This window comes from Platalea leucorodia (genome assembly GCF_965183815.1).
Source record: "Platalea leucorodia genome assembly, chromosome: 7".
Classification (NCBI taxonomy): domain Eukaryota; kingdom Metazoa; phylum Chordata; class Aves; order Pelecaniformes; family Threskiornithidae; genus Platalea; species Platalea leucorodia.
This window is the reverse complement of record NC_138829.1, coordinates 29,600,094-29,627,346: the sequence shown is the minus strand read 5'-3', so window position 1 is coordinate 29,627,346 and position 27,253 is coordinate 29,600,094. Positions and strand designations below refer to the sequence as shown.

Here is a 27,253-nt window from a genome sequence, read left to right as displayed (position 1 = left end):
TTAGTCTTCATTAATAGGTGCTTCTCTCTTTCTTGCATCTACATCAAAAAGATGAAAAAAGGAGAGGCCATTAAGCCAGAGGGTTCTGACAGCATTCATCTGAAAACTCAGAAACAGAATAAAGTTAGTTTGTTTTCAACGGACAGCACTTTCCATTTCAGACTCATGATATGAATTCACTACATGGACTGAAACTGTACGAATCCACAGCACATTAACGAGATAATCATACCAAGGCTTTGTACGTTTGCCCTCGTGAAACTGAAGACAACTCATGCAGTAATTAAATAGCTCAATAAACTTTCAGACCCCAGATCTGTGATACTTTTCCCCGACTCTTGGCCCCTTGCTCATGATCCACTTTAAGAGTGAAGCCAGTATTTGCTTTGCATACCAGCTACATAGATGACAACAGTCTGTGCTGAAAAGCATTTGACTAATGATGACTTTGCTGGTCCCCTGCTGCACACCACCCATTTTAAAAAAGACAAATGCTCTCCACACTGTATTTTGAGGAACTGCCAGAGGCAGTCCCTGAAGACGAGATCTTAAACTGCTCCAAACAGCTAACCTTTGAGCATGGCCCCAGGTAGGGTGTTGGAGCACATCTGGACCACTCAGTCCATTACTCATATGCCATTACTACAGTAGCAGGCAGTGTGGCTGCCATTAGGAAAGCTGGGGTCACCTCTTCCCAGGCTTCTGCAGAAGTGTCTCTGGGCTGGCTTTAAGCTATCTGTGAGACCCAAAATGTATGTAGCTCTTGAAGAGCACCATGATCACAGCTACTCTAGCAACTGCCTGCCAAAAGATACACTTATATATATTTCTAAACTTAGTTTCTTTCCAGCTCATTATCTATACATTCCAAGGTCATTATTCCCCACTCAGAAATTACTTGTAAATCAAAGGCAAATCCCCTTTGCATTACTGCAGGCCCTAACTGCCCTTCATTAACATAGAAGACAGGCCCTATTCAGCCAGAACATTTAGAGAACATGGTTATGAAACTGTTTGTATCTCATGACTTTGTGGAGACAGAGACATGACAAAGTTTGGAGAAGACAAAATATACTTCCCAAATAACAAAAGAAGAGCTTAGAGACTCCCACTGACTGCAGCAGCCACCTGAGGTGGGACAAAATCTCAGCAACCATTTGGGAGAGAAATCAGAAACCGCCTCTCCCGTGTTCTCCATTACGCTCATCAGGGACACTGAGGCCTGAATCTTCTTCTGTCATTTCTCCACTTCACATAAAATGACCAACTAGTGATTAGAGAAGAAAAAGCTTTCTAAAAACGAATGTCATACCCATCTAGCTACAGAGTTATTCCCAGTCTGTCTCTGACTTTGGAAATACCAAAATGCCTTAGATACTTTCTGGTGAACACTTATAAAGAATCATACCAGTTAAGTTCCTGAACTTTTTTTTGGCTTCTGCTCTTTCTTCAGCATCAAAATACCACACAGTCATGGCATATCTATAAAAGAAAGAAATCCTGTGTTTGTTTCAACTTTTGCTATTAAAATAGAGCCCTAGAGTTTTATGGTCATGGAGAAAGCAAAAAAAACAAAACTGGATTTGTAAATAAAAAATAGGATGCAAATGGCACATGCTTACAGACAAATACAGACAGCATTTTAAATGCGTATTTTATCAAGTAAGATAGAAATATAGGTAAGAATTTCTGCTTGGAGGCACAAAAGAGTGCACAGCCCCTGGTAACAGAGGGCAAAAGCAGCTTACAGACCTTTGCATGTTCTTCTGTTCTGGGATGCCTGTAGGCAGCTTGGGGGTTGCCCTGCATCACACCAGTTTTTCATAGCCTGTTGACAGATGGTAGCCCCAAAAATCCCTATAGTGTTACAAGGGCAAAACCATAACCCAGCACCTCCCAGCTAAATAGCTATGCCTGGCTTGGAAGATTTCTTCTGTCAATGGTAAAAAGGGCTTTTTTTTCCCATCACACAAGGAACCTTATCATTCAAACTTGTTCTTCCTCACTTGATAAGAGAATTCCCAGTGATTCAAAAACAGAAAATCCACTCAAAATCTAGCTATCTAGTTTTTATCCACATGTGTATTTAAACAAACATGATGGCCATAATTTTAGACACAAATATTGGTAGAAGAGATGCTTTGTTTTTTCCTGGCCAAATATCAATACCAAATATGCTACTTACCTGGTTGCATAAGAAGGCTGGACTTCATGTGGGTTCCTTCGATCTGACCAAAAAAAAAGTAATCGGTCAAAAATCGGCTCAACATCTGCTACATAGGACTTTCCTTCTGGGAATATCCGAAGAATTCCACCATGCAGCTAAAAGAAAAAGAAAAGTTACTTTTTACATATATAAACACCCACACATTCATGCAAACAATGACTTATTTCTCCCTCCTCAGCACCCAACAAATGGAGAATAAACATCTAATGATAACCAAGACAGCTACATGACAACACTGGAAAACCGTACACTGAATCTCTTGGCCACCTTGATTTTCCCAAACAGTTTGTAATGTTTCAGCATAAACATCTGGCTAAAGTAAATGAACCAAGATAAAGACAACACTGGCCCTGTAACAAACACTGGGAAGCTTCTGAGCTCCCACTCACGTCTCTAGAACCAGTGAACACCACGAGGCAGGTAAGGGTGCTCCACCTGACTGGTCTGAGATCAGACTCTCCTCCCAGCAATTGGTAGATACTGCTTAGGGTATTTCAGAGTCTGCATCTGACCATATAGGAATTAACTTTTACACCCTGGGAAGAGTGAAGTCCGCTCTATTGTTGTATTTGTAATAAACTTCTCATAATTGTATTATATCTCCCAGCCAGTCTTTTCCCTGCTTATGACGTAGCCTGGTTTTGCTACCACATCATTTCTCTCTTTCCATGAGCCACCAGTTTCAGGGAAAAAGTCTGCTGATCTGCACACACTGCAGAAACTTCACAAGATGCAGATGAACTCAGCAGCAGGGAGAAGGCAGTTAGAGGGCTCTTGGGAGGCTTTTATACTGCACCACAGAGTGCAGGGAAGATGCTGTCAACCCAGCACTGACCTGACGTAGTACCTCCACATGGCATGCAAACCTCAGTAAGAAACTATTAGGTCAGGTTTAAAGCAACATGTTTGCTTTCAAAGGCCAGCATGGTTATATTGTATATCTCCTCCAGCATACATTTGCATAAAATTACCACCACTCCCATGTAATACTCTCCACCAGTGTCCTGGATTTCAGTTAGCTTTCTGAGTGTCCACCTGGGTGCTTCCTCACTATTAAAGTAAGAGTGCAGTGCACAAAATAAATCGGATATTTGCATTTCCTCCCACATCTGCTCCTTCATTTTATTACATTGAGATGTTTCACTGTCATACTCTCCATAAAGGAATATGTTTTTCTCCAACAGTGCATTTTTTAGTGGCATTGCCTCAAAATCTGAACTCGCTTTTGGGGGTTCATAGTATTTACGTGTGCTTAAAAACCATCCACCTAAAGTGGCCAAGACAGGTTAGAGAGACAAAAAACATTGGGCAATTTTCACTAGATAATCCATGTGAGTGGTTTGTGCTGCATTATGACAACAGAAGTGTAAAGAGACATCTTGCAATTTTACAAGCCTTTATTTTGTTTCGAACTTAAATGTATGGTAAATTCAAGGCTGACTTTATTGCCTTATAGTAATACAGGCAGAAACAAGAGCACCATCCTGTCAGGAGACCCCCTGGTGGAGTCAAAGATGGAGAGGACAAACCAAGCCATGTGCTTGTTCCTCTTATTAAGCCCCATCACTTCATAAGGAAGAAAACCACAAAGGCAACTGCCTGAAGATCTGCAGGTTAGCCTGAAGGAACAGTATCAAGACTGCTAAAGTCCTAAATTTGGGCTGTCATTTTATTCTACTCCCAGAATCCACTTACTCCTTAGTGGATTATGTTTTTCTTTCTAGCGCTTCATTGCTCTTTCCTCTAAACAAAGCGTAAGAGCCAGCAGCCCAGTGCTTAGAAGCTTTATTCTATAGCAACAAAACAGTATGTGTGTGGGATGAGAGAGAATGACAAGGAAACAGTTCAGATTCTTACTTCCAAAAGGGTTGCCATAAACACCAAGAAAATAAATGTAGAGATGAAGAATGGACCAGCTGTTCAAAAGTTCACCAGATTTCACAGAAGCAACAGACAGCTCCAAAGCTCTGTTTCTGAAATACTTTTTCCTTCGTGTTCTGCCTCAACCCCATGGCTTACTCACCTTGGAGTCCCAGTTCTTATTCAGGTAATAAATACAGGTGATGCAGCGCCCGTCGCCATTTGGATTGTCCACATGACGAACATACCCAGTTCCATTTCCAGGATAGCAAGCAACCATAGCCTGAATGAAAGATAAAGATTGTAAAAAAAAAAAAAAAAAAAAATTCTACAAGATGCCCATCTTCAGTTTTAATTTGCTAAGCATCCTCCCACCACCAGTTTGGCTCAGTATTTTTCAGACAATCGATCCAAAACCTACAGCAGACACCACCAGAAGATATCTTTGCACAAGCTTCTTTCACTGGATGAGTCAGCCAGTGTGAAATTCCAAACTGGCAATAAATACCCGTCATATTTCACAATATATACACTAAAGTAGGAGAAAAAAAAAAAATGAATTAAACGAAAACACTGGTCTATATGGTACAAGCTTATTGGTCTGTACAAGTTACGTGACTTTGAGGCAGTTTCAGCTAAAGTTTGCCTGGGTTTCTAAAGCTGAGCAGTCATTGTAAAACTGATTTCCCAGTCATAATGAAAGTAGAAAGCAATCCCCATAATGAAAGTAGAAAGCAATCCCAGGCCTTACTACCACCATCCTGCTCTATTCATATCTTCCAGTCCCTGTCATATACATCCCTATGGTCCAACACAAAGTGAGGGTCCCCAGGAGGTGTGGGTAAAAGTCCATAAAGCAAAGTCTGCAAAAATTTGCAACTCCTTTGTGCTGTGTTTGCACAGGGCAGTGCATGTTTGCTCTCATGGACTGAGTCACAGAACTAACCAAACAGCTTTCAGAAGCATACTTCTCTCTTTGATCATCTCCAGACTTGCTGATACGATCGCTTAATTCACGGTTTGTTTAAATTTCACCTTGAATGATGAGATAAGCCTAACATGAATTACTCCAAACCACATGACAGTCAACAGGTCTTAAAAGGGTTTTTACAACAAAAACATATTAAACGAGTTGACACCATTAGCAGTCTAAGCAGGATGCAGGGAAGGGCAGGTGAGACTGCTGGTAAAGTACCAGATCTTGGTCTCAGAGTCACTCCTTCACTACTAGGACTACTTGGTAGTGATACCAGTCACCTTCCATGGAGTCTACTCCACTAAAGCTGTGCCAATAGAAGTCTTGTTCCCACTCCTCTGACATCTCCTTTCATTGCTTGCCAGTATTAGCAGCAAGAGCAATGGGAAATGATGGGCTAAGTTCGGTTGGAAAACTGGACACCGTATCCAGATGTGGTCTTCCCAGGGCTGAGGAGAGGGTGATAATTACTCCCCTCAATCTACTGGCAGTGCTCCTGTGACTATTGCCCTGGATGCCGTTGTGCAGGGAGCACGCTGCAGGCTCATTCAGCTCACTGCCCACCAAGACCATCAGGGTCCCCAGGCTCCTCTGTGGAGCAGAGCTGCTCCCCAGCCCGGCAGCCCCCAGCCTGTACTGCTGCAAGGGGCTCTTCCTTCCCAGGGGCATAACTTTGCATTTGTGCTCGTTTAATTTCATAAAAGTTGCCATTGGTCTGTTTCTCCAGCCCTTCTGGGTCCCTTTAGGTGGCAGCCCTGCCCTGGGGTGCATCAACTGGTCCCCCTCAGTTTGGTGTCATGTCCACATTTGATGACAGTGCACTCCGCCATCTGCTTCGGATTACTGACAAAGGTGGTTAACAGGTCAGGTCCTGTGACAGACCCCTGTGGTGCTCCATTTGTTACCAGCCTCTAGGTATAATATGACTGATTAACTACCACCCTCTAAGCCCAATCATCCAACCAGTTTTTTACCCATCTAGTTTTCCATCCATCCAAACCATAACATCCAAACTCCAGATAAAGAGTATTGTATCCACAGAATGAGGATGTGATTGTGCACCATTTGCATGACTTGCCCCTAATAATCTGCCAAGCACAGTTGATGGCATTGAAGATTGACAGTATAGGCTTTACCAAGAGCAATTCAAATTTTTATCTAGGAACAAGACAGAGGTCATGTTTTCTGCTTCCTAGCACATGCTAAAGGCATGCTGTCCTCACGGGACACATGACCAGCTAGAGAATAGCATGTGCTGCTTTAATCACAAAGGTAGTTTTACTGCACCAACACTGGCACAGAAGTTACTGCCAGCCAGCGCGGTGGATCCCTTGGGCCCTCTGCTACCAAGAACAAAAGTCTATTCACAGGAATCGGCCAGTTAGGATGGGTGTACACATACAGCTGTGAAAATACTGCTCTGCATCTCAAGTCATGTATGAATTGACTTTCCTTCTTCCCCACAAGCACCAGCAAATGGTACCTGCAGGCAGCAGTAAGTCGCCAGAGCCTGCTTCTCATCCCAACACCTCAGGCCACAACTGCTTTGGGGCTGGTGGCCCACCGGGGCAGGAGATTATGCTGAACAAGAGCCAGTAGCTTTAATTCCCAGTAATAAGCCCTCTTCCATCACGCCTGGCAGTTGGCTAGATGCCTTGCCATAGGTCCTGTCTGCTCTGTTGTCATTCTGCTGTTACAAACGGCTCCACAGCTGAACCTAGATTTCACTATAAGCCTGATAACAGCAGTAAGGGCCAGTCTACAGCCTAGCACTGGAAACAAGCCTGGCTTAGGGGCACAAGCCTGATGGAAACCACAAGCCAACTGTAACTGCAATGTAGAAATGGTCCAAGGGAGCTGTACCCTCACCGGGGAGGATAATCCACCTTGTGCATCCCCTCATCCCAGCTGCTAGCACAGCAGCTCATGCAGGTGCACCCTTCAGCCATCCCATGCACAGCAAGCTGGATTAGGTCAAACAATTAAAATAGTAACCCTTTGATAAACCTGAGCCTCGTATGCTGGGGAATGTGACCCAGGGAGCTGAGAGAGCAGAGGAGAGGGGGCAGTGATACCAGCAGACGGGCAGGGAAGAGGGCTGTGCCGGGAGAGCCAGGGGAGCAGGGGGCTCATCCCTACAGCGAGCACAGCTGCCGCAGAGAGGATGCGTGCCTACACTGCCAGCACGAGGTCTGGCTCAGCAGAGCTCTGCTAATCGTACCAGAGGGATGGATGATGCACGGTGGGAATAAAACTTTGTCGACTGATAATACCTCGTTTTTAAGTCAATGTACAACACAAAATTATGGAGGCCTTAAGGAAGTCTCTCTTTGGAGAGAGAGCAGACATTACTCCAAGATTACTAGACTGCCTAAAAATCAATCCAATATTACTACTATTTTTTAATGCCACAATCAAAAAGCTGCTGAAGAATAATAGACTGCAGGCCAGATCCTTAAAGGGATTTAGGTGCTTTGCTTACTACCAAAATCTGGGCAGAAGGCCAGAGTTTTCCCCGACCTCCCCCACATAATATGTTCTCTTAGCAGAACATGTGCTTTGACTCCGAGACATTGATGCATTATTTATTTATTTACAGCTTGCACCTTTTGCAACTGCAATGCACAGAGTCCCTGGGGATGAAGAAGTAGAACAATTCCCACAGAATCCAAAAGCACTGGCCACACTCTAGCGTAACTTTAGGAAAAGAAAAAAAAGTTTTCTAGTAGCAGCAACGAAGGGAGAAAAGCAGAAGTGAAATATCCTTTTTCCTGGCATGGCGAATATTTGAATGAAACCTTAAACAATGAAAGGAAATCATTCTGGTCCTCCTAGAGCCTGTTGAAACGATATCAAGCTTTATCAGAGCACTGGCTGGAGCAGCTCCAGAGCAGATCAAGCTGGCCTCAGCAGGGATTCCAGCTGTTAGCACTACTTTTGGATTCATTCAAAGCAAACAAGAAACAGGAGATGAGATGCATGACCCAGACTTAATTTAGGTAATTGGTGAACACTGGTATTTGCCAGTTTAGTGCACGGGCTAGCTACAAAAGCTGGATGCTGGATCATAATAATCAAATCATTTACCAGGTGAGCAAGCAGAGTGTCAGTAAAAAAATGTTTCCTATACTTTTTCAGCTATTGCGTCCAGAAGAGCACACTCTGTTTTCAGAAGCATCTCCCTTCATTAACCAACCCCAAACCTAAACTAACTATAGCAGGCAGTAATGAGCAGGAACGTACTTAATGTTTTGGGGTTTTTTTTGCAATACAATCCATTGCAATGGCTGCTAGTTGGCTTAATTTCCCAGTGTAAGCACTCAGAGCAAACTTCAGCAATGACACCCTCCCCCCCCTTATTTTAAGTTAAAATAGACAAGTTTGTCTTAAACAACAGCTGAACAGTTTAAAAACTCTGATATACAGATGCATGCCTTTGCAGTCGCACATACACATGCCATAGTTTGAAGACCAATGCTCTGGTGGTCTAGTCGACAGTCGTAAATTAAAGCCTACAAAACTTGGAAAATGAAAAGCAAATCATCAAGACTGCGGTTTCTGCACTGTCATTTTCAGAGATGCTAGGTTTCCCAAGAGAGTGCGAATCAACGACCAGTTAAACAAGCAGCAATTACCAGCTTTAGTAAGGAGCCAGGAATCATCAGTAAACTCCATGTTGCACAGAAGCTTGCAAAAATAAGTTATTCATCATTCAGTCTTTAAGTATTACACTCAAGTCAGCCAGAGAAATCTGCAAGTCAAAATGCAAGACACCAGCAAAGTTTGGAGGCAGATAAAAAACAACGGTTCCATAGAGAGGATTTTTGCCTGCCTCCCAGTGCTTCTAGCAAGGGGAAAAAGAAATTCTCTGAGCTGATAGCCAGGACCATGCTGTGAGGCATCATTCTGCTACATTTCATAAAATAAGCAGCGCTGGAGTGGACTGATACTTGGAACAAAACGCTTCAGAGAATACCTTAGCTAGAAAACACTCATAAGTGGAAACGAACACTGCTTAATAGGAAGCAGTGATGACAGCAGGTCAGAAGGAGATGCTCTCCGTGCCTGCTAGCACTAAGCCAGGGCCCCAGTGTACTCCTAGTGCAGACTGTACAGGCGGTATTGCAACCCTATACTGATCCCGTATTTTCCTCTCAGAACGAATATGACCTTTGCAACCAGCAGAGAAAATTCCAACCTGCGTAACTCTATCCTGCCAACACCAACCACCCTTGCAGATTAAGCTAAAGACTCCACAATATGCTCTTCCATTTTCTGTACCAGATTTGTCCTGTGTATTGTTGAACAGCTACTACTTTTGATCCCTAGTATAGATCGTCTCTGCGTACAGCTTGTACATCAAATAGTTACGTTCAGAAATTACTTGTAAAGTCTGTTAGATTAAAGGTACTATATACATACAAAGCAATACTGATCTACAATATCACTATGATGGTTGTCTAGAAAACCAAGGTATTAATAAGAATTAACAGTTCTATAGCCACTATAGATTTCAGATACATTTTTATTTGGCTGCACACTTCCAAGTTTCCCAAATTTCAGTCCAATATGTGGTTCTCAGTCCTGAACTAAAGCGCAAACAAAAATCACTTGACCAGACTTTAGGAAATTAGGACTACCAGGATTCACTTGATTGACTTAGGTCTGAGTGCATATTGTACTCAACCTGATTTTAGTTTGTAGACACGCACAGTCTGTACAGCCAGAAAGGGAAAGGCACACAGCATGCTCTACATTAAAAGAACATGAGTAGTCTGACATTTCATGATCAAAGACAAGAGATTCTCAGTTGAGGCTTGTCTGACACACAGGCACAACGGGGTGTTTCTTAAGTACTTTCTTGTTGCACCCAATTGTGCCCAAGTGTTTTCTACTGTGTAGCTTATAATGGTTAAGTATAAAATATTCATGAACATTATTAAATATTAGTTTGTTTGAATTTATAAAAGTTAAAACACTCAACTGCTATACTGAAGCGTGAACTAGGAAAATTGGTCTAATTTAATACTCCATAGAGATGGGAGGGAACAGAGGGAAGAAAATTATGTTAAAACACCAAAATATCAGAGACATTAGCTTCGTGCCTGTTGGAAAGGGAATCATCAATTCCAAGCGGGGTGAAACCCTGCTTGCTTCAGTCATGCAAAACATGAAATGGGCTTCAGTAGCAGCATTGCATGAGAAACCAGTACCTCATTTCCTCATCCATAACTTGATTACCAGTCTTCAGTCAAACAGCAGTTGGATTTACAGACCTAAACCTAGCCTCCTCTCTTTGATCAACTTCTTGCTCAGGGATGGAGGCAAGAGAGGGGAAAGGTTGTGTGAGGAAGAAGTCTATTTTTAGAAACTAAGAAACACTGGGGAAAGGGCTAGAATTTGGCAGGGCAAGTCACCTGCACCTTTCCACTTCAACTTTCATCTTCATACGGAGGCCTAAACCAAAGTCATACAGAAGACATCTAAAAAGCAAAAAAGCCAACAGAAATAACAATAAAAATGCTGGGGCAGTTACCATCTTTCATGAAACACAAAGCAGATCAAACTCTACAAACTCAGCTACGAGCACAGTTTGCTGAAGACTTCCTTCATTAGCTTGCATAAGTAGTCCTACACAACGAAGGTACCTTGGATGCAGGTGACAAGTGTCTGCTGAAGGGCCAAATGAGGCATGGCAACCAAGATATGAAAGGCTGATATGACCTTGTACTGGTAGCTGACTCATCTCTGGAGCACTATATCTTGAACCGATTGACATGATCACAGCTACTTTTGCTCCTTGGTCTGGTGTTATATCAGCAACCCTGAAAATTTGAGAGGAAAGGAGAAGACACTTCTATGGCCAGAGACACAGCCACACAAGGGAAATGCATCCGTTCTCAAAATTTCTCATCTCAGGAGCACAATGCTGTTTTCATGATGCCCATCGGCACCTCTTTTTTTTTTTAATAGTACCTTCCTGCCAGGCAAGTACTTATAACTGTACAAAAAAATCCTGCTTTCATGGACAGTATTTTAGCCAGGTGGTCTGGTACTTGCTTCTCCCTGCATGTATGTGACCTTGATCATCAGATTCAGATCTTCCAAGAACTGGAAAGGTCATCTCTCCCCTTTTGTTCTATTTTGGTCTTTCATATGCACCATTTTAGCTTGATTATTGTTTCCAGGTGCATTGAGGCACATTTTGGAGATTTTTTTTGAGGAACAGCCTGAAAGTGGGAATTGTGGGAAAGAATATTGCTCTCATCTGCAGGAAAAAGATGCAAAGATACTGGTTTGTCTCTGCTTACCAACCAAAAGGCTGTTATTACCTGATATTACTCTAATTACCATGAGATAGAAAACTGTTCCTGCTTAGTAGATTTCTTCTGGAACCAATGGTAGAAACAAAGAATTACCCATGAATGCTCTGTTCATGGAGTATCTCCATGCCACACAGCTGTTGATGACTGGCATGTTATCTAGTGGTAGCTCAAGGAGCCCCTAATAAGCTTTCAAATCCTATGGAATCTGTCTGTAAGAAAGCTAGATCACAGACTGATGCTGCTTTAAAAATGAGCTCCCTATTAAATGAATCTGTGATGGGGCTTAGGAAGCTTTTCTAATGATTGGCAACAAAATTTAGTTCTTCATGGCCTGCAGAGTCCTATTAATGTGAAGGACGGCTTCGGCTCGTGACTATTTTTTATTTCTTTTCTTAGCAGAACACCCACTTAGAGATAAATCTGGATGCCCTTCAAGTTCAAGCTGGCTGCCAGAGCAATGCTGCTGTGAAGTGGGAAGGCATGGAACAGCCATGCCTCATGTTGGCGGTGGCCGTCCACCACTGCCAAGAGAATAGCGGGCATTTGTGAACCAAGCCTTGGAGACAGTGGTGAGTTTTGTTGAGCTTTCCCCTTGCTGGATACTCCCTGGGATCCTAAAGTGAAGGGGCAATTCAGCAAACTGCAAAAGGACCTGACTGAGGGAGTTCTCCAGGCTTCTGAGGAGAGAAATCTGACTTGTGGTTTCCTGCACAAGAGTGTCCCAGGTATTCATCTTCCTTTGTATGCTGTCTACATTGCTTTTTTTTTTTTTCCTAAAGCCAAGTAAAATAATGTCTCTTGCTTTCAGACCATCACCCAAATTCTCTGTTCAGCCTCTTGGCATGGCCAGGAAAAAACAGAATACTGTTTAAGTTTAAGGAAAGAAACCTAAATTGCCATACAACTGCCATACAACTGTCCTTGCAGTGAGCATCTTTGTCTCTTCTAATAATTAAAAGGATTAAACTCCTTTCTTCTATGTTTAATTAATCTACATATTTCTGCATGTATGTCAGTTAATGCTTTTCTCCAGTTGCCCAGTGCTCCTCTCTTGTATTCTGCAATGGAAAAAATCAGGTAAGATTTTTATTTTACATCCTCCTCTGACCTAAAACTACATTTTAGGCTGCAATGTTGCTCAGTCGTCGTGCCTTGCACGCACACAGAGACAATACAGTTTCAGAGGAGACTAGCGTGCTGTGAAGAGCAGGCATACCATCACGGCAGGACCTGAAATTTAAAAGGCTATTGCCAGCAAATTAGTTCAGTCAAGGATATTCAGATTAAGCCTTCAATTAGCAGCTGTAAACATGCGCAGTGCATCAATGTATCAATAAAGGCTGTTTCAGTTTAGAAAGACCGCCCGCCCCGTGCTGCCGAGCCCTGGCTTGAGGCCAGCGAGATGATGGCTTAACGACAGTGCTACGTGCGGAGCGTGAGGCGATCGGCGATCAAACGCAAACTTTACTCCCGAGTACGCTTCACAGAGAGGCTGCGGAGGGAAGAGGGGAAACCCACGCTTGCAGCACAGACACACTCAAGGCGCTTCTCTGTTCTGGTTCTTACTGGTCTCCCTCCCCCTCCTGCTGCACACTCACACACAGGCACGCAGGCTTATTTCCCACACTTTAAAAAAAAATATTCTCTTTAATTAAATTTTAGGATTATTTTTGCTTGTTCTTGAAGCCCTCTTTCTTTCATCACCCAGAAAACTATTTCAGTCCCCTCCTCTCCCCGAAGAACCAAATCTGGACAAGCTGCACTAACGAGAAAGCATCGCAAGCAATCAATGCAGATAGAGAAAGCATCCCCTGTAATGAGTCCTGGGGGACATGGTGACAAGCGCCACCCCCGCAGAAAAGCAAATTCATAAGTAAGTGCAGGCTCATTAAGGAAATCTGTAAGGACCATCCCTGGATGTTCAGGTTCTCAGCAGGGAATAAAGGCATGGTAACAAGCACAGACATCCTCTGCGGAATATCCTCATCTCTGTGGCTGAAAGATAATTTAATAGTTCTTTAAATATTCTAGCCTTTCATTCTTTGTCAGCACTTAAGACCTTTTCAGTTCTGCTACTAATCACCCAGAGGATTACACCACTTCTTTTTTCCTGCAACATTTAAAGAACTCTACATATTTTGATGCTCTTGTGGGTGCATTAATAAAGGTCAGGAAAGACGGCCATGACACAGGCAAAGCTGTGTCTTGCTGGTGTCACAGTTGCCCGAGCTGGCCAACATCCCTTTTTTACTATTATTCATTTATTTTTAGCTTGTGGGCCCAAGGCGAGTGAGCAATGCTGCCCACAAGACTTTATCAGCTCCCACACAGCAGGCGGCACCCCTAGTGCTTACCAGAAGCATTTTGCTTCGGGGGCTCACAGGAGGCACCCCGGGCACCTGCAGGCAGAGGAGGTGACAAGCCACTACCTCGAAGCCAATGTGCCATCGGGGCAGGGAGGTCCCAACTGCACAGCATGGTCCCTCCTTGGGACCGCTGCCGCCACCTGGGACACCTCTCGTGGCCTCGCACACTCCCGCCACAGCGGAGGCAGCACCACACTGGGGAGATGGTTTTCTTCATCCTTTTTGGCTCAGTGAAAGTCTCTCTCTGCTGCCAGAGAGGGAGGCAGGGTTTAGACTAGCACCATCACACTTAGTGGGTACCCCAAATATGCCTCAAGGGTCCTCCCAAAACTGTCAGAGCCCTCTGGGCTTCTGAGGCTGCTGAGACATTACTGCACTATGTAAATTGAGAGAGGAACAGTTCTCAAGTGTTTGTTATCACAGCAGTAGCACCAAATTAAAGCTAATTGATGAGACCAGTTATCTCCTACGTTAACTTCGGAAGGAAGCCATCTCACTCACCCTCCACCCATCTTCTGTTCCCCCACCACCTTTTCAGAGGACCTTGCCTAGCTAACAGCACATTTATTCCTGCATAGGATTTCGTGCACATGAATATTTATGGGTAAAACTCATTAAAATTACCTATAATAAATTACCATCAGAAATAATTTCTGCTATGCTTAAGCAACACGTGTAGTTTTTACCTCTAAGGCTTTGCATGCACATAAAGTTGTACTGCTCTGACTACACATGTACATTACAACGGTACAATCTCTCTAGCGTGGGTGCAATTAAAGAGGATGAATGTGCATAGAGTGACACAGCATCTTTCCACACAGGAAGGGAAACAAGTTATTCAGATTCCAGGCACTTTTGTAATAATATAGCTATACACCTGTTCTAAGGTTAGACAATAAAAATGTTTCAGTAAAACAAAATAAAGTGTTTTAGTGCCTGCCCTCTGCACCACCTACACAGTTGGTACTTGCACCAGTAAGAGGCATGTAGACAAAAACTAGGCAACTCTGAGCAAAGAAAGCATGCATAAAGACAGACAGGCACACACACAACAAATTGAGCTCCAGCCTTACATTTGCACACCTTAAAGCTATTCACAAAAGCTCTCAGCTCATAGACAAGGAAGCTTGGTCCTAAACCCAGCTGTAAGGCAACATCAGACTACGGATTTGAACACTGGCTGCTGAATTCCCACTTTTCTTTTTCCACTGGTCAAGACTCTCCCATGGATTTATGCTGCCACCACCTGACAGAAGAGACCAACCCTACAGGCTGGCTGCATTACGGCCGCTGCCACCAGCTTTGAGTCGCCAGCCAGGGCAGTGGCCCTGCACAGGGACACAGCCATGCCTGAAGGGTGCCCTCCCCAGCTTCCCCTCCGGCCCCACTCGCGCCTGCTGCTCTGCTTCACCGCAGTCCCCTCTGGAGCCTTACCCAACCATTCCCACTGCAACTCACTGAAGCAACAGCCCTTGAGAGGTTTCTCAAGACCCAGTTCAGGACTGGGTCTTAAAGTAATAATGTTCTTCGGCATTTAAGGTAGTTTTTGCAGGAAGCACAGCAACTGTTGAGCAGGGAGGTGGTCTCTCTGTTGTGGGTTCAGGATGTTTCCTGAGGATGCAGAAAGCCTGGAGTGGTCTTTCTGGCTCTGTTCCCTCCTTTTTCCTCTTCCTCTCCAAAACCTTTCCTCTCTGGCAGCCAGTGTGATGAGAGCAGCATGTACTCGGAGCCACCGCAGAGGCAGCCAGGGGTGACCCAAACTGGAGGTTGGAGAGGGGCTGCTCTCCCAGGATGCCAGCTGGTTGGGCAGCCAGAGGAAGCAGCCCTCATCCCTGCCCCTCCTGTTCCCTGGGATGGAGATGAGAGATGGCGGCTGCACAGGCATGACAGGCTGTGGTAAGAGTGGGGGTAAGAAACCCTTTGGTGAGAGGCTGCAGCTGGCTTTGCGAGGTGTGGGGCGCAAGTGCTTCTCTCAGTAGAAAATGCAGAGGGGGAAGGCAGTACAGATATGTGGTGGCAAGTCAGAGCTATAGCAGTATATATCCATATTTAGGTGTGGGGGTGAAGTAGGTACTGTATCTGCCCGTAGATATGGTCACCATTGGCACAACCAGTGCCTCTCCTAACTGCAGCTAAGACATTGTACTAATACAGCTCATAATTAGCAGCAATAGCTTCTATAGATGGTAAGCAAGCAGTGAAACAGGCTTTTAACCAAGTGCCAGCAAAAGACAAAAGTAAACTAAGAAAAAAAAATTGTTATTTTTTTCAGTTGCAGACATCTTAGATAAGTGTAAAGAAAAAGAAATAAAAAACAAGTCAACTACATTTTCATCCTTGCCAAGAAATTATCACTGTGTCAGACTGGCACTGAGCCTTTAGGTCACCAGTTAGACGTCAAGTTATGCACTGAGAAACATAATGGTAAAATGCACAACCTTGACACTTCAGCCTTTGACCACCATCAAATGTTGAATTATAGTAAATTTGGCAATGGGGACCGGCATTTGCAAATCCTCTCGTTGCTCCTCCGTGAAGAGGAAGTCTGTAAAACAGTCAACCAGGCAGTGACCCTTCCTGTTGGCCTGCTTCAGAGACACCATGCACATGCTCCACAGGCAACGGAAGACAGAGAACAAGTTAATTTAGGGAAGCGGAAACATTGGTGAATACTGTAAAGAACAGAGTTATCGATACATCCTGGGGGACCCCGTCCTGTTTGTGCACATCTAGTTATATGCCATGGTTTACATGCCTTAACAGCAGGACATGTTACAGCATTTACAGTGAAGCTTCTTCTTTTTCTACTTCTCAAACCACTTCTACCAGATTCCCTATGGGAAATCAGAAGGGGAAGGTGCAGCTACACACAGAGCCTTCAGCAGCAAGCACAACACCCTAAGACTGTTAACAACCTAGGAACAGGGAAGGTAAGGACTAATTGACACTTCCCCACTCCCCACATTTCTTTTTTTAGTATCTCCTCTTCCCAATTCTCCTGGTTCTGCATTTTTTTTCTACCTGCATGGTCCAGCAAGTGGCTGTGTGCAAGAGACTTTCATCACTCCCTGGAGCCTCGGGCCAGTCGGAAGGCTCCATGCCAGCATCCACCGCCTCAGAGCCTGATGTCCAACAGTGCCTCGTACCCCAGGCTTTTCCCATTCAGGGTGGTGTTTCCCAGCCTGCACTGACTAGCACCTGTCTCCTCGTATGCATTACTGGAATAACTGCTACTGTTAATAGTATAAGACAGGTTTGCTGCAAGACAGTCAGTTGCAAAGGTCAGATAAGAATCATAACTGCTATCATCTGTAACTTCCATCAAAGTAAGGCTCTTTGCTCCCTCACAAGACATCATGTAAAAGATGGCCTGTATTTCAAATCTAAGACAAAATGTAGACAAAGACCGAGGGTGGCACAAGAAATCACTGCAACTTTTCCTGAAGTTTTCTAAACATATTCTAGCATAGCCTAAGCCAAGCACCAAAGGATGTGCTTCAGTCCCGTTGATTTCAAAGAGCCTTTAAAAAAAAGTACTTAAGTAAGTGAATTGCTGAACTGGGGCCAAAACTTTAAAAACATTTACCTTATCAATTTGTATAAAAAATGACAGTGCAAGAAGACATAAGCAGTGATTCATTATTATTATTATGACTTACAGACAAGAAAAATGCAAACATTTTTCTTGTTTGGATTTTCAGGTCCAAAAAGAAAGCACAGAAAAGTCTGTTGCGACCAAAGGATTCATATGAACTAGATATATACAAGACTCAAAATGGGTATCTTTATGCTACAAAGTAGGATGCAATTCCCTGATGTTTGGCCAAAGACATGGCTACCCTGCCATTTCCAGCTGACAAAGCTTTGGACAAACCGCTTCCAGTCTGTGCAGATAGTGTGCTATGCTGTACTCCTGCAATTTATGCTATTCATTTTAAACTGGGTGGCGGATGGCATGAACATTTAGTAAGCCTCCATGGAACCATTACAGTCAGCAAAATCTCTTGCATTACTTAATTTGTGAAAAATCAGAGCAACAAGTAGCTTGTTTAATCAACTGCTTTCTATTAAGTGCTTTGCATGGTGGCACTAAGTTTCTTTGTCTACTAATCTTATCAAAACACAATGACAAGAGAAAAATGACTGTAGCGAAAGGCTCCTTTCTGTCACTAAGAGATAGTAGATGCATATGTGTGAGTGATGGAGGGGAAATGGGGCTTACAGCTCTCTCCAAATCACTCTCAGGAACAGTCAGGAGTGGTGTGCTGATGGGATGACATGCCTGTGAATAGTTTAAACAGTAGGAGATAGACTACTTGGCATGAGCCTTCTTCATCTGTTTTCTTCCTCCACCTCACTGCCTGAACAGCTACAGACTACCTTCTTGCTTTTCTGATGAACCCCCTGTCATCTCTTTTCAAAGCAATAAAAGGTCTAAAACAAATTGCTATGGAATGTTATGCATCAATCAAAATATAATCAAAATATTCTGTCAAGCCCCCCCACGTTCTGTGTCAATGCATCAATTATTCACCCTGGAGCCCACCACAGAGGCCATCAGCTGCCCTAGGCACAGGTACCAGAAGCGGTTCCCAAAACACCTCTACCCGAGAGCTCCTCTACTAATCCAATAAAACCTTTTCACAGAAGCTTAGGGAGTCTTGTGTTGCTGGCAGCTTTCTAACAACGTCGTTTCAGTCTTCAGCTTTGTGACAGAAGGATTACAGTCATGATAAATCCAATCCAGGGCTTCAAATTCCCTTGAGTTGGTATGCACACATCCTCCTTCTCCATAAATCTAAAATCGGCAACACTTACTTGCAGGCTTCCCTTCCTGACCTCCTCATTCTCACAAGCCATCCACCGCAAGATGGATGAGCGCTGTGTGGCCTGCTGGTGCCAAAGCACCACTTGCCCCTGACCTATTACACAACGGGAAAAGGCAATCCAATTGAAACAGGAGCAGGAGAAAACTTTTTAAAAAGTGAATACCTAAAAAAAAAAAAAAAAAAAAAAAGATAAAGTACTTTTTGACTTTGTAAGAGTCATCTTGAAGCATTGGATAAAAGTATTGATCTCTTTCAAGTGTGTCCAGCCTGTTCAGCAAACATCAAGATTTCATCTGATTAAAAATGCATTCATGTTTTGGTCATTGTGGTTTTATCTTCTCCCTTTATCCGACCCCTTCCACATATGGAAAGGAATAGCTGATGGAGTACAGACACTGTTGAACATCCCCCCCACCACCACCCCAGGGGAAAAAAAAAAAAAAACAAAAAACAAAAAAAAACCAACCAAACAAAAAAAAAAAACAACAAAACTGTGCAGCATGAGAGAAAGAAGAGGGAGAAGACATTTCCACATGCTAAATCAAGCAAATTGCTCAGGAAGCAACATGCAAGGTAAGGCTGTATGACATTAAGCCATCATCCAGGTAAGTTTGGAAGTCAAAGAAAGTAGAGCTTACTGTGAAATCAAATAAAGACACGGGGATTAACACAGACAGCTGGAATCCTTAATGCAAAGAAACAAGTTCACTTTTACTGTGTACATGCTGCCCTGCATCAGTGTTATGAGCATCAATGCATCTCCATTTAAACATATACTGTTATTAGCTGTGAGCTGTAATGACCTGAATTATTCATTAATAATTACCTTGGGAAAAGGCTGTGTACAAATATTAATAGCAAGGACCAGCTCCCCTTCCTCCCAAAATGCCAGCTCAGCAGGAGGGGGCACTGAACTCCGAATCTTGACGTTTTTCCCAGTGGCTCTCCCAAAGATACTGTGCCTTGCAATGCTGTACACACCCCCACCAGTCCAAAGGACAAACACTTCGCGCACCCAGAGGCATTAATGCCACCTGTATTACAGTTGCCATCCCCACACACACCTGTGGAAGGCTACATTGACATTTAATGAGCAACGAGTCCTCACACAAAAACAGCGAGACACGTATTTACTTAGGGCTTGCAAGTAACAGGGATATTAGCAGGCACACCAGTAGGGCTACCACTGCAAGTCCCTGGCTTTAAGAGCTGACATAGTGGTACTGGAAAGGACTGGTACCAGTGCAATGGATAAGACGACACTAAGGAAAATGTGCTACCAGCATGGGACAGGTTGTGGAAAACCTCACTGCTTTGCCATCACTGTGTAACTCCAGAGTCTAACAAGACTCATTAAGCGCTGCCTGACCGCAAAAGTACAGACAATATGAAAAAAGGCAAGTAACCTGCCCTGATGCCACAAACACGTGCACAAAGTCAGGATAAACAGACCACTCCATTGCCTGAGAGCTCAGACTGATTCCCCTTCTGTTAGAGGATTAGCCACCTTCTGCCTTCCTCTGCAACTATGACTGTGAAGCACACAGACAGGCTCCTAACGCGGTGTAACAACGATCGCTCGCTGGGTGGTTACAGACTTCTCCACAAGAGAGGGAAAGGAGGACCAACAGCAGCCACATGGCTGCTGAAGGCTCTGGTGTAACACACACTTAAGATGACATTTTTTTCCACTGCCTAGCATGGAATAAGTCTGCCAACACACTACAGTCAGGTTCTCAAGAGTGATGATACATAACAGGCACCAAATTCAAGCTGCTTTAACTTCAACACCCAAGTATGAGCTCAAACACCATTCCATAGAGGCTACTCACGCTTCTGAATCCACTTACAGATACGTGCATCACTGTCTGTAAAATATTGACCCATTTCTCCAATACCCTGTCCCTGCTGAGTGAAGCAGCAATCTGAAAGATTCTCTGAGTGCCTCTTTCAGAGAAGAAGCATCTTTTGAAAGTTTCAAAAAGTCATTGAGAATAATTTGATGAAGAACAAAAACAAGAGCTAATATGCCCAGGTTTATACTCATTTAGTGCTCTGATTGTCAAGTAAAAATTATACATTCCTGTGTATAATTAACCAGGCTAACTAATCTTGCTTGACAAACACAGATATAAACATCAGCTTTGACACCGAGCCAAAGCAACCGCTCTAGGATCTGTGCCAATGTTGAATTCCTCAGTCTGATATCATAAAACGACTTGCCTGTTGTATTTACAGTTCCAGTGGCTCTGGACTCTGCCGGCAGCCAGCCAGAAGAACAGATTTGAACTTACCCATTATGCCAGAACATGTGCATTTGATTAGAAGGAAAAGAAATTATGCATATTTCTTCTGGATGGTGGTGTTCATCAGACCTCCCATTGTAAACTAATTGCAAGGCATGCTGCTACACAAGTATCAAAAACCCTCTGTAACATACAATAAACCAGTATATTTCTATAGGCAGTATTGCTCTTCAGCTCTATAGCCAGTTTTCTGTTATCCTGCTCCTTACATCCGCACCTCAAATCAGAAAATGCACTATTTCACTCTGTTTTAATTGCAAAGGATAGAATTTGAATGCTATAGAACAAAACTTTTCTTTCTTTATACATTACCTGAGTTATGAGGGACTTGGTAAAACCACTCAACCCAAGCCTGTGACATTTCACACATTTCTTCAATCCTCAGGAACAGAAATCTTGGTAACAACCTGCTGGACAGACCAGGTTTCAACAGCTACCTAAGAACACCCCATTGTGTGGTAGGCAGAAGGACGCGCTCTGGTTTTCAGCAAACACTCACTAGCCATGAAGTGCCACCACAAAAGACCTGCTTCTCCTGTGACAGTCAGGGAGGGTCCACCAGGGTGGGGTGAGCAGAGAGGAGTCATGGCTACAGGCGGAGGATGCAGAAAACATCCAAAAAAAGTGAAAGGACCACACAGAGATTTTTGAAGCAAGTTTTCAAGTGGGTCCACATCCCACAGGAACTTCTAAATTAACTCATATTGAAAACACTTTTTTTTTTTTTTAACTTCAGGCCATATACTTGACACTGAATGCAAGCAGTTGGGTTCTGAGCTAAAAACATCAGTCATGGGCTTCCTTCGACACAAGTCATCTCTTAGGGTTATGATTTCTTGCCTCATTTTCTAACCAGCAGGGCTCACTCTTGTCCAGCAGGCACAAGATGAGGTCAAGGTCCCCAAAGGCAGCCCTGACATGGATTTCAATGCATGACGGCATGCAAGAGGGTACCAGTGACTCACAGCGGGACACGCTGATGTCAGGACCGGGTGCAGAGTCCACACAAGGCGCAGCCACACCAGTTCAAAGTACCTTCCACCCCTCACCCATGAGGACCAACGCAGCCCGCTGGCAGCAGGTCAAGCACTGACTCAGCCGAGGTGGCCCAGGGCAGCAGGTGCTGACGGCATCACTCTGGGACCCTGCCTGACCATGGGAGAGCTGCCCTTCTCCAGCAGAGGGAAAACGTGAAAGGGGGAATAGCCACAGCCTCTCAGCAGCAGATGAGCTATCCAGGCACCCCGCTGCGAATGCAGCTTCTACATTTCCACACACCGGCCAGCCAACCCGGTTTCTGCCAGCCCATGTGCCCTGCCTCCCCGCAGGAGGGACTTCCAGGGCTCCCCAGGCTCTGCAGCATTTGAGACTGCCAAAGGGATGGATATCCCAAACTCCACAGCACCTGGCACATCTGCAGGTTCTAACTTAAAAAAAAAAAAAACTCCTGTCTTATGCCTTGAAGGAGAAATTTCTCAAATGGCTTCTCTTCTGGAGTATTTTCCTGCCTTGTTTTGGGAAGGTTTTTTTTAACGTTGTTGTTTTGATTTATTTATAATACAGGGATTATTTTTCTACAGGGCAGACATTTCACCACCTACAAAAGTTTGTAATTGCCCCCTGGAAAATTTTACAATACACAGCAGGCCCCTGTGCCACATCTGCACCTGAGCAATATTCATTTGCAAGTGCGCTCAAACCTTTTACAGACAGCATCACCTCCACCATCTCCTCAAGCCCCTGCAAAACCCAATTCACCCCCAAGAAGGGACTTTGGGACCTGAGGAGTCAGAAGCTGCAGCACATCACCCTTTCACCTGCGGTCCCTGAAGCACCACCTGCCCCGGGGGCACTCCAGGTGACTGACCGTGGAGACCAAGCTGTGGCCTCACTTCCCAGCCCAAACCACCTGACAGCTTTGCTCTACCAAGTGTGAAAGCTTCAGCAGAATGGAGACAGGTCCTCAAAACCAGTCTGACCTCTGTCCTCAGGCCAGAATGTCCCTCTGCACAAGGATGTGAATCTTCTCACACTGAGGAGAAGACTCAACCTGGGTCAACGATGCCTTGGTGAGATCCCTAGCTACTTATCTACTACAAAACGGGAACCATGGTATTATTTTACTAGAAAATGGAAACTCTAGTTGAGGCGAATGCAAGAAGCCAACAAGCAGTGCACTGGGTCTGTCAACAGAAGAGTCCTTTAGAAGAACGTTATTTGGTTATTTTGATCACTTAACCATGTCGGCTAATATTTTTAAATATGACTTATTCCGAAGATAGAGTTGGATCACTGGTCTTCAAAGATGAAAGGTTACATTTCATGATCAGCCCTCGAATGTCAACTATCAGCTCTCAAGAGTATCCAGTACCCTTGTAAAATTTTACTTCCATCCATTCTCTTTGATGCAATCTTAACTTTCTTGTAATGCTGTTGGAAGTCATTTGGAAACAGCAAAATCCTGGCTCATTTCCCTCATGTAGCTACAAGGAAAGCTTCCTTTATTGGACAAAAGTCATTCTTGTCTTATGTTTGTGTAGCTACAAAAAAAAAAAAAAAAAACAAAAAAACATGAAGCACATCACACTAAGCTGACAGAAGTTCATTTACTATGCAAACCTCTCCCTCTCTTCCAACACTTAGGCTGAAGATTAAAGTCATACTATTGTTTTAAAAGCATAAAGCTCTAAAGAATGATAAGACTGATATTACATAAATTCATTTCCATGACAAGAAGAGTTGCCATGCAGCCAAAGGCTTGCACTTTAAACAAATTGCTCTGGACTCTTAGCCCCATCTAATACCTATATCCCAAAACAATAAATTATAATAGCACATGTCCAGCTAAGAAGTTCTGGTCCAGTCACTCAGAAACACCCCACACCCCTCCAGATGTTAAGCCATGGAAGTTTTCTGGGCACCCATTTATGTGTATAATCTAGCAGATAAAATAAAAATTAAAAAAACCCTGAATTTAAATTTTGGATTTTTGTGTATGCATTCACAACACTTCAGAAGATAAGCAAAATGGACAGGTTTAATGGTGGAAGGGAAATGTCTATAGGTGACATGGGAACCTGCATGCACTGTAGTAGTCAGTTGGTGTGGTGGGTTGACCCTGGCTGGGTGCTGGGTGCCCACCAAAGCCACTCTATCACTCCCGCTCCTCAGACAGACAGGGGAGAGAGAATATAGCGAAAGGCTCGCGGGTCAAGATAAGGACAGGGAGAGATCATTCACCAGTTTATGTCACAGGCAAAACAGACTCAACTTGGGGAGATTAGTTTAATTTATTACCAATCAAATCAGAGTAAGGTAATGAGAAAATAAAAACTAAATCTTAAAACACCTTCCCCCCCTCCCTTTTTCCCAGGCTCAGCTTTTATTCCCGAGTCCCCCTCAGGGGGAGGACTTCTTCAATATGTTATCCCAGAGGCACTACCACCATCGCTGATGGGCTCAGCCTTGGCCAGTGACAGGTCCGTCTTGGAGCCGGCTGGCATTGGCTCTGTCGGACACAGGGGAAGCTTCTAGCAGCTTCTCACAGAAGCCACCCCTGTAGCCCCTCTGCTACCAAAACCTTGCCATGGAAAACCAATACAGTCACAGGAATAATCTTCTTGCTGAAGGTGTCCCACATCTCAGTTACTGATGGCAGCTGCTATTCCAGGGCCTCACATATCCATGGTACTTAACATTATAGTAAGGGGATATGTTACTATTAATTCTGACAGAAATTCCTCTGCCTTTAGTTTTACAAACGCTATTGAGTCCCTTTCAGTCCTGGACTGTTGTGTAGCACTTCCATGCACTGTTTGGAGTCTGACACCTTCCACACTAAAGCACAAGGGCCAAAAGTCTCTCTTTATAGAAAGTAGCTTGGTACCTATTTTTAAAACAACTTCTGTCCTATCTGTTATTACTACTTGTGCAAAAATTACTGCAATAACACCACAACTCTGTTTTAAAATCATCTCTACAACCCAAGGTCACTCCCCAAAAGACCCTTCTCCCCAGCCAGTGCCAACAGCCTTCAGGCATCCAGTTGACTCTTTCTCCAAATATCTTGTACAAATACTGGACCACCTCCTTTCACTCCAGTCCAACTTTAACATAAACGCCTGTTTTTTCCCCTCCAGGTGGCCAGCAATGCACTTCCAGCAGTAATCAGGCAAACAGAAGTCACCCAGAGAGAGAACCAGGCTGACCTTAAAGGCATGCCAAAGCAGAACGGTTATTTATACCTCTTAACACCAGGCTCCCACCAGGAATAAGTGAAATCCAGTCTGCTCACATTTTAAACCAAATCTACCCAAGCTTTAACTGAACTGATGATCAGTAGTTCAGTGGAGCTAAGCACAGGAGAAACGTTTCAACCTTTTATTATTCCCATCACTGTGTGGAAGTGGGGGACGGGAGGGTGCACAGGCTTTAAGGTGTTCCCAAGCCACTGGTAAATATCATCATACCGTCCTCTTCGTTTTCTGTGAAAAAAAAAAATCTCAGCACCACTCACACATCCCCTTAGTTCAGGGCAAGTTAGGACCAAAAGAAATGCCTAACTTTTCACTTTTGTAACTTTTTAAAAGTTTCACCGTTGCTATTTCTAGCATATCTCTAAAAGAAGTGGGTGTTTTGAAAATGTGCTATGTATTATAGAATTCAAGTCAGAAATAAAGAAATGGGGATGTTTTCAGCATTTGGGACAATGAAGCAAAGTTAGTTCCAAGCCAGTCTGCTTTGCCACAGCAAAAGAGACGAGGAAAGAAAAGGCAAGTTATCCCAAACTGAAGTAATGACACGGCAAGTGCAAATAAACTTCATTTGGGAAAGAAACCTGTAGCACAAGTGTCCTCTCCATTTCGGAGTGAGAAAGCCTAGAAAAAGTAACTCTTCTCTTCAAAAAAAAAAAAAAAAAAGTTTGTCGTGCTCAAACAGAGCATCCCTTATGTTGTGCCACATACCCAACGCAGTAAGGATAACCTCTTCAGCTGTAGGACGCTGGCATGAGTTGGACCATCAAAACTACTCTGGATAACACTATCACATGGGAGCAAACAACCCAATAATCGGATCCGAGCCGCGTACGTGCGCAGGGAAGGGGTAAGGAGCTTTTCCCTCCACCTGAAACGATCCTCCGAAGGAAACGATCCTCCGTGGTCAGGGCTAGGCTGTTTTGGCGGGGTCCCCGCTCTCCGCAGCTGGGGCGAGCAGCAGCCAGCCGCGGGGTGCCGCCGGGCTCCGGCCCCCCGCCGGGAAGGGGGGTGCCGCCTGCAGCCCCCCGCTCGGCTGCGAAGCGACCCCCGACGGCACACGGAGGGGCAGGCAAGGGCCTGGCCGGGGTCCGGCAACCGAGCGGCCCGGCGAAGACCCGGCACGGGCACGGCGGTGAGCCGCCCCGGAGCGCTGCCGGCACCGGCGGGGCGAGGGACCCGCAGCGGGCAGCCCCGCGGCCGCGTTGTCAGCCAGACCCCCGCACCCGCCCGCCGCCGGCGAGGGCTGGCGAGCGGCTGCCCGGCGCGGGCGTCCCCCGGGCAGCCCAGGGCGCCTCCGCCGCCCGGAGCGGTGCCGCCTAAGCCACAGGCACCCGCGGACAGCGCGGACGCGGCACGGCGGGGGGAGCCCGCGGAAACTTTCGGCCAGGTCCCACCGAGAGCTGCGAGGCGGGCCGGGCCGGCCGGAGCCGGTGCCCCGCGGCCCCCTTACCTTGGACCGCTCCTTCACGTAGTACTTGCCGAGCCGGCTCCCGCAGTACATCACCAGCCGGTCGATCAGCGTGAGGAGGAAGTTGATGGCCTCGCAGCCCTCCTCCGTGCCCCCGATCCACTTGATCTGGTCGCCGCGGAGGTGCCGCTTGGCGACGCCGCGGCTGGGGCCGGCCAGCTGCCCGTCGGCCAGCTCGCCGTCGCGGTGCATCCGCTTCACCCGCTCCAGCACGCAGTCCCCCACCACCTCCCCTAGGAAGTTGTCCAGGTAGCAGAAGCCGATGTCGTGCAAGCAGGGCACGACGTACTCCAGGGCGATCCTCTCCAGGTCGAGCCTCATGATGTGCCCCAGCGGCATGGCGCTGCGGGGACGGGCGCGCCGCTGCCCTGCCGGCGCCCGCGTCGGGAGGCGATGCCCGCCGGGCCGCCGCCGGCTCCAGGCCGAGCCGGGCAGGGGCTCCGCCGCGGCGCGGGGCCAGGCGAGGCAAAACTTTCGGCGCGGCGGGGTGGGATGTGCTGCGCTCCGCAGCCCGGCGCTGCGGGGGCGGCGATGCTGCCGGGGGGCGGCGATGCTGCCGGTGCCCGGCGATGCTGCCGGTGCCCCGCGCTGCTGCCGCTCTGCTGCTGCCGCTCTGCTGCTGCCGCCGCCCGAGCAGCG

General features: G+C 45.3%; 1 protein-coding gene across 1 annotated transcript; it reads right to left on the bottom strand.

Annotated features, from left to right (window-relative positions):
• EGLN3 (egl-9 family hypoxia inducible factor 3) lies at nt 1-26,953 on the bottom strand (the record flags this gene model as incomplete). Its single annotated transcript, XM_082318323.1, has 5 exons — nt 1-38; nt 1,409-1,482; nt 2,186-2,322; nt 4,251-4,370; nt 26,597-26,953. 5 exons carry the CDS (start codon nt 26,951-26,953, stop codon nt 1-3), a joined length of 726 nt encoding a protein of 241 aa, XP_082174449.1.
• Nucleotides 26,954-27,253: the final 300 nt, after the last annotated feature.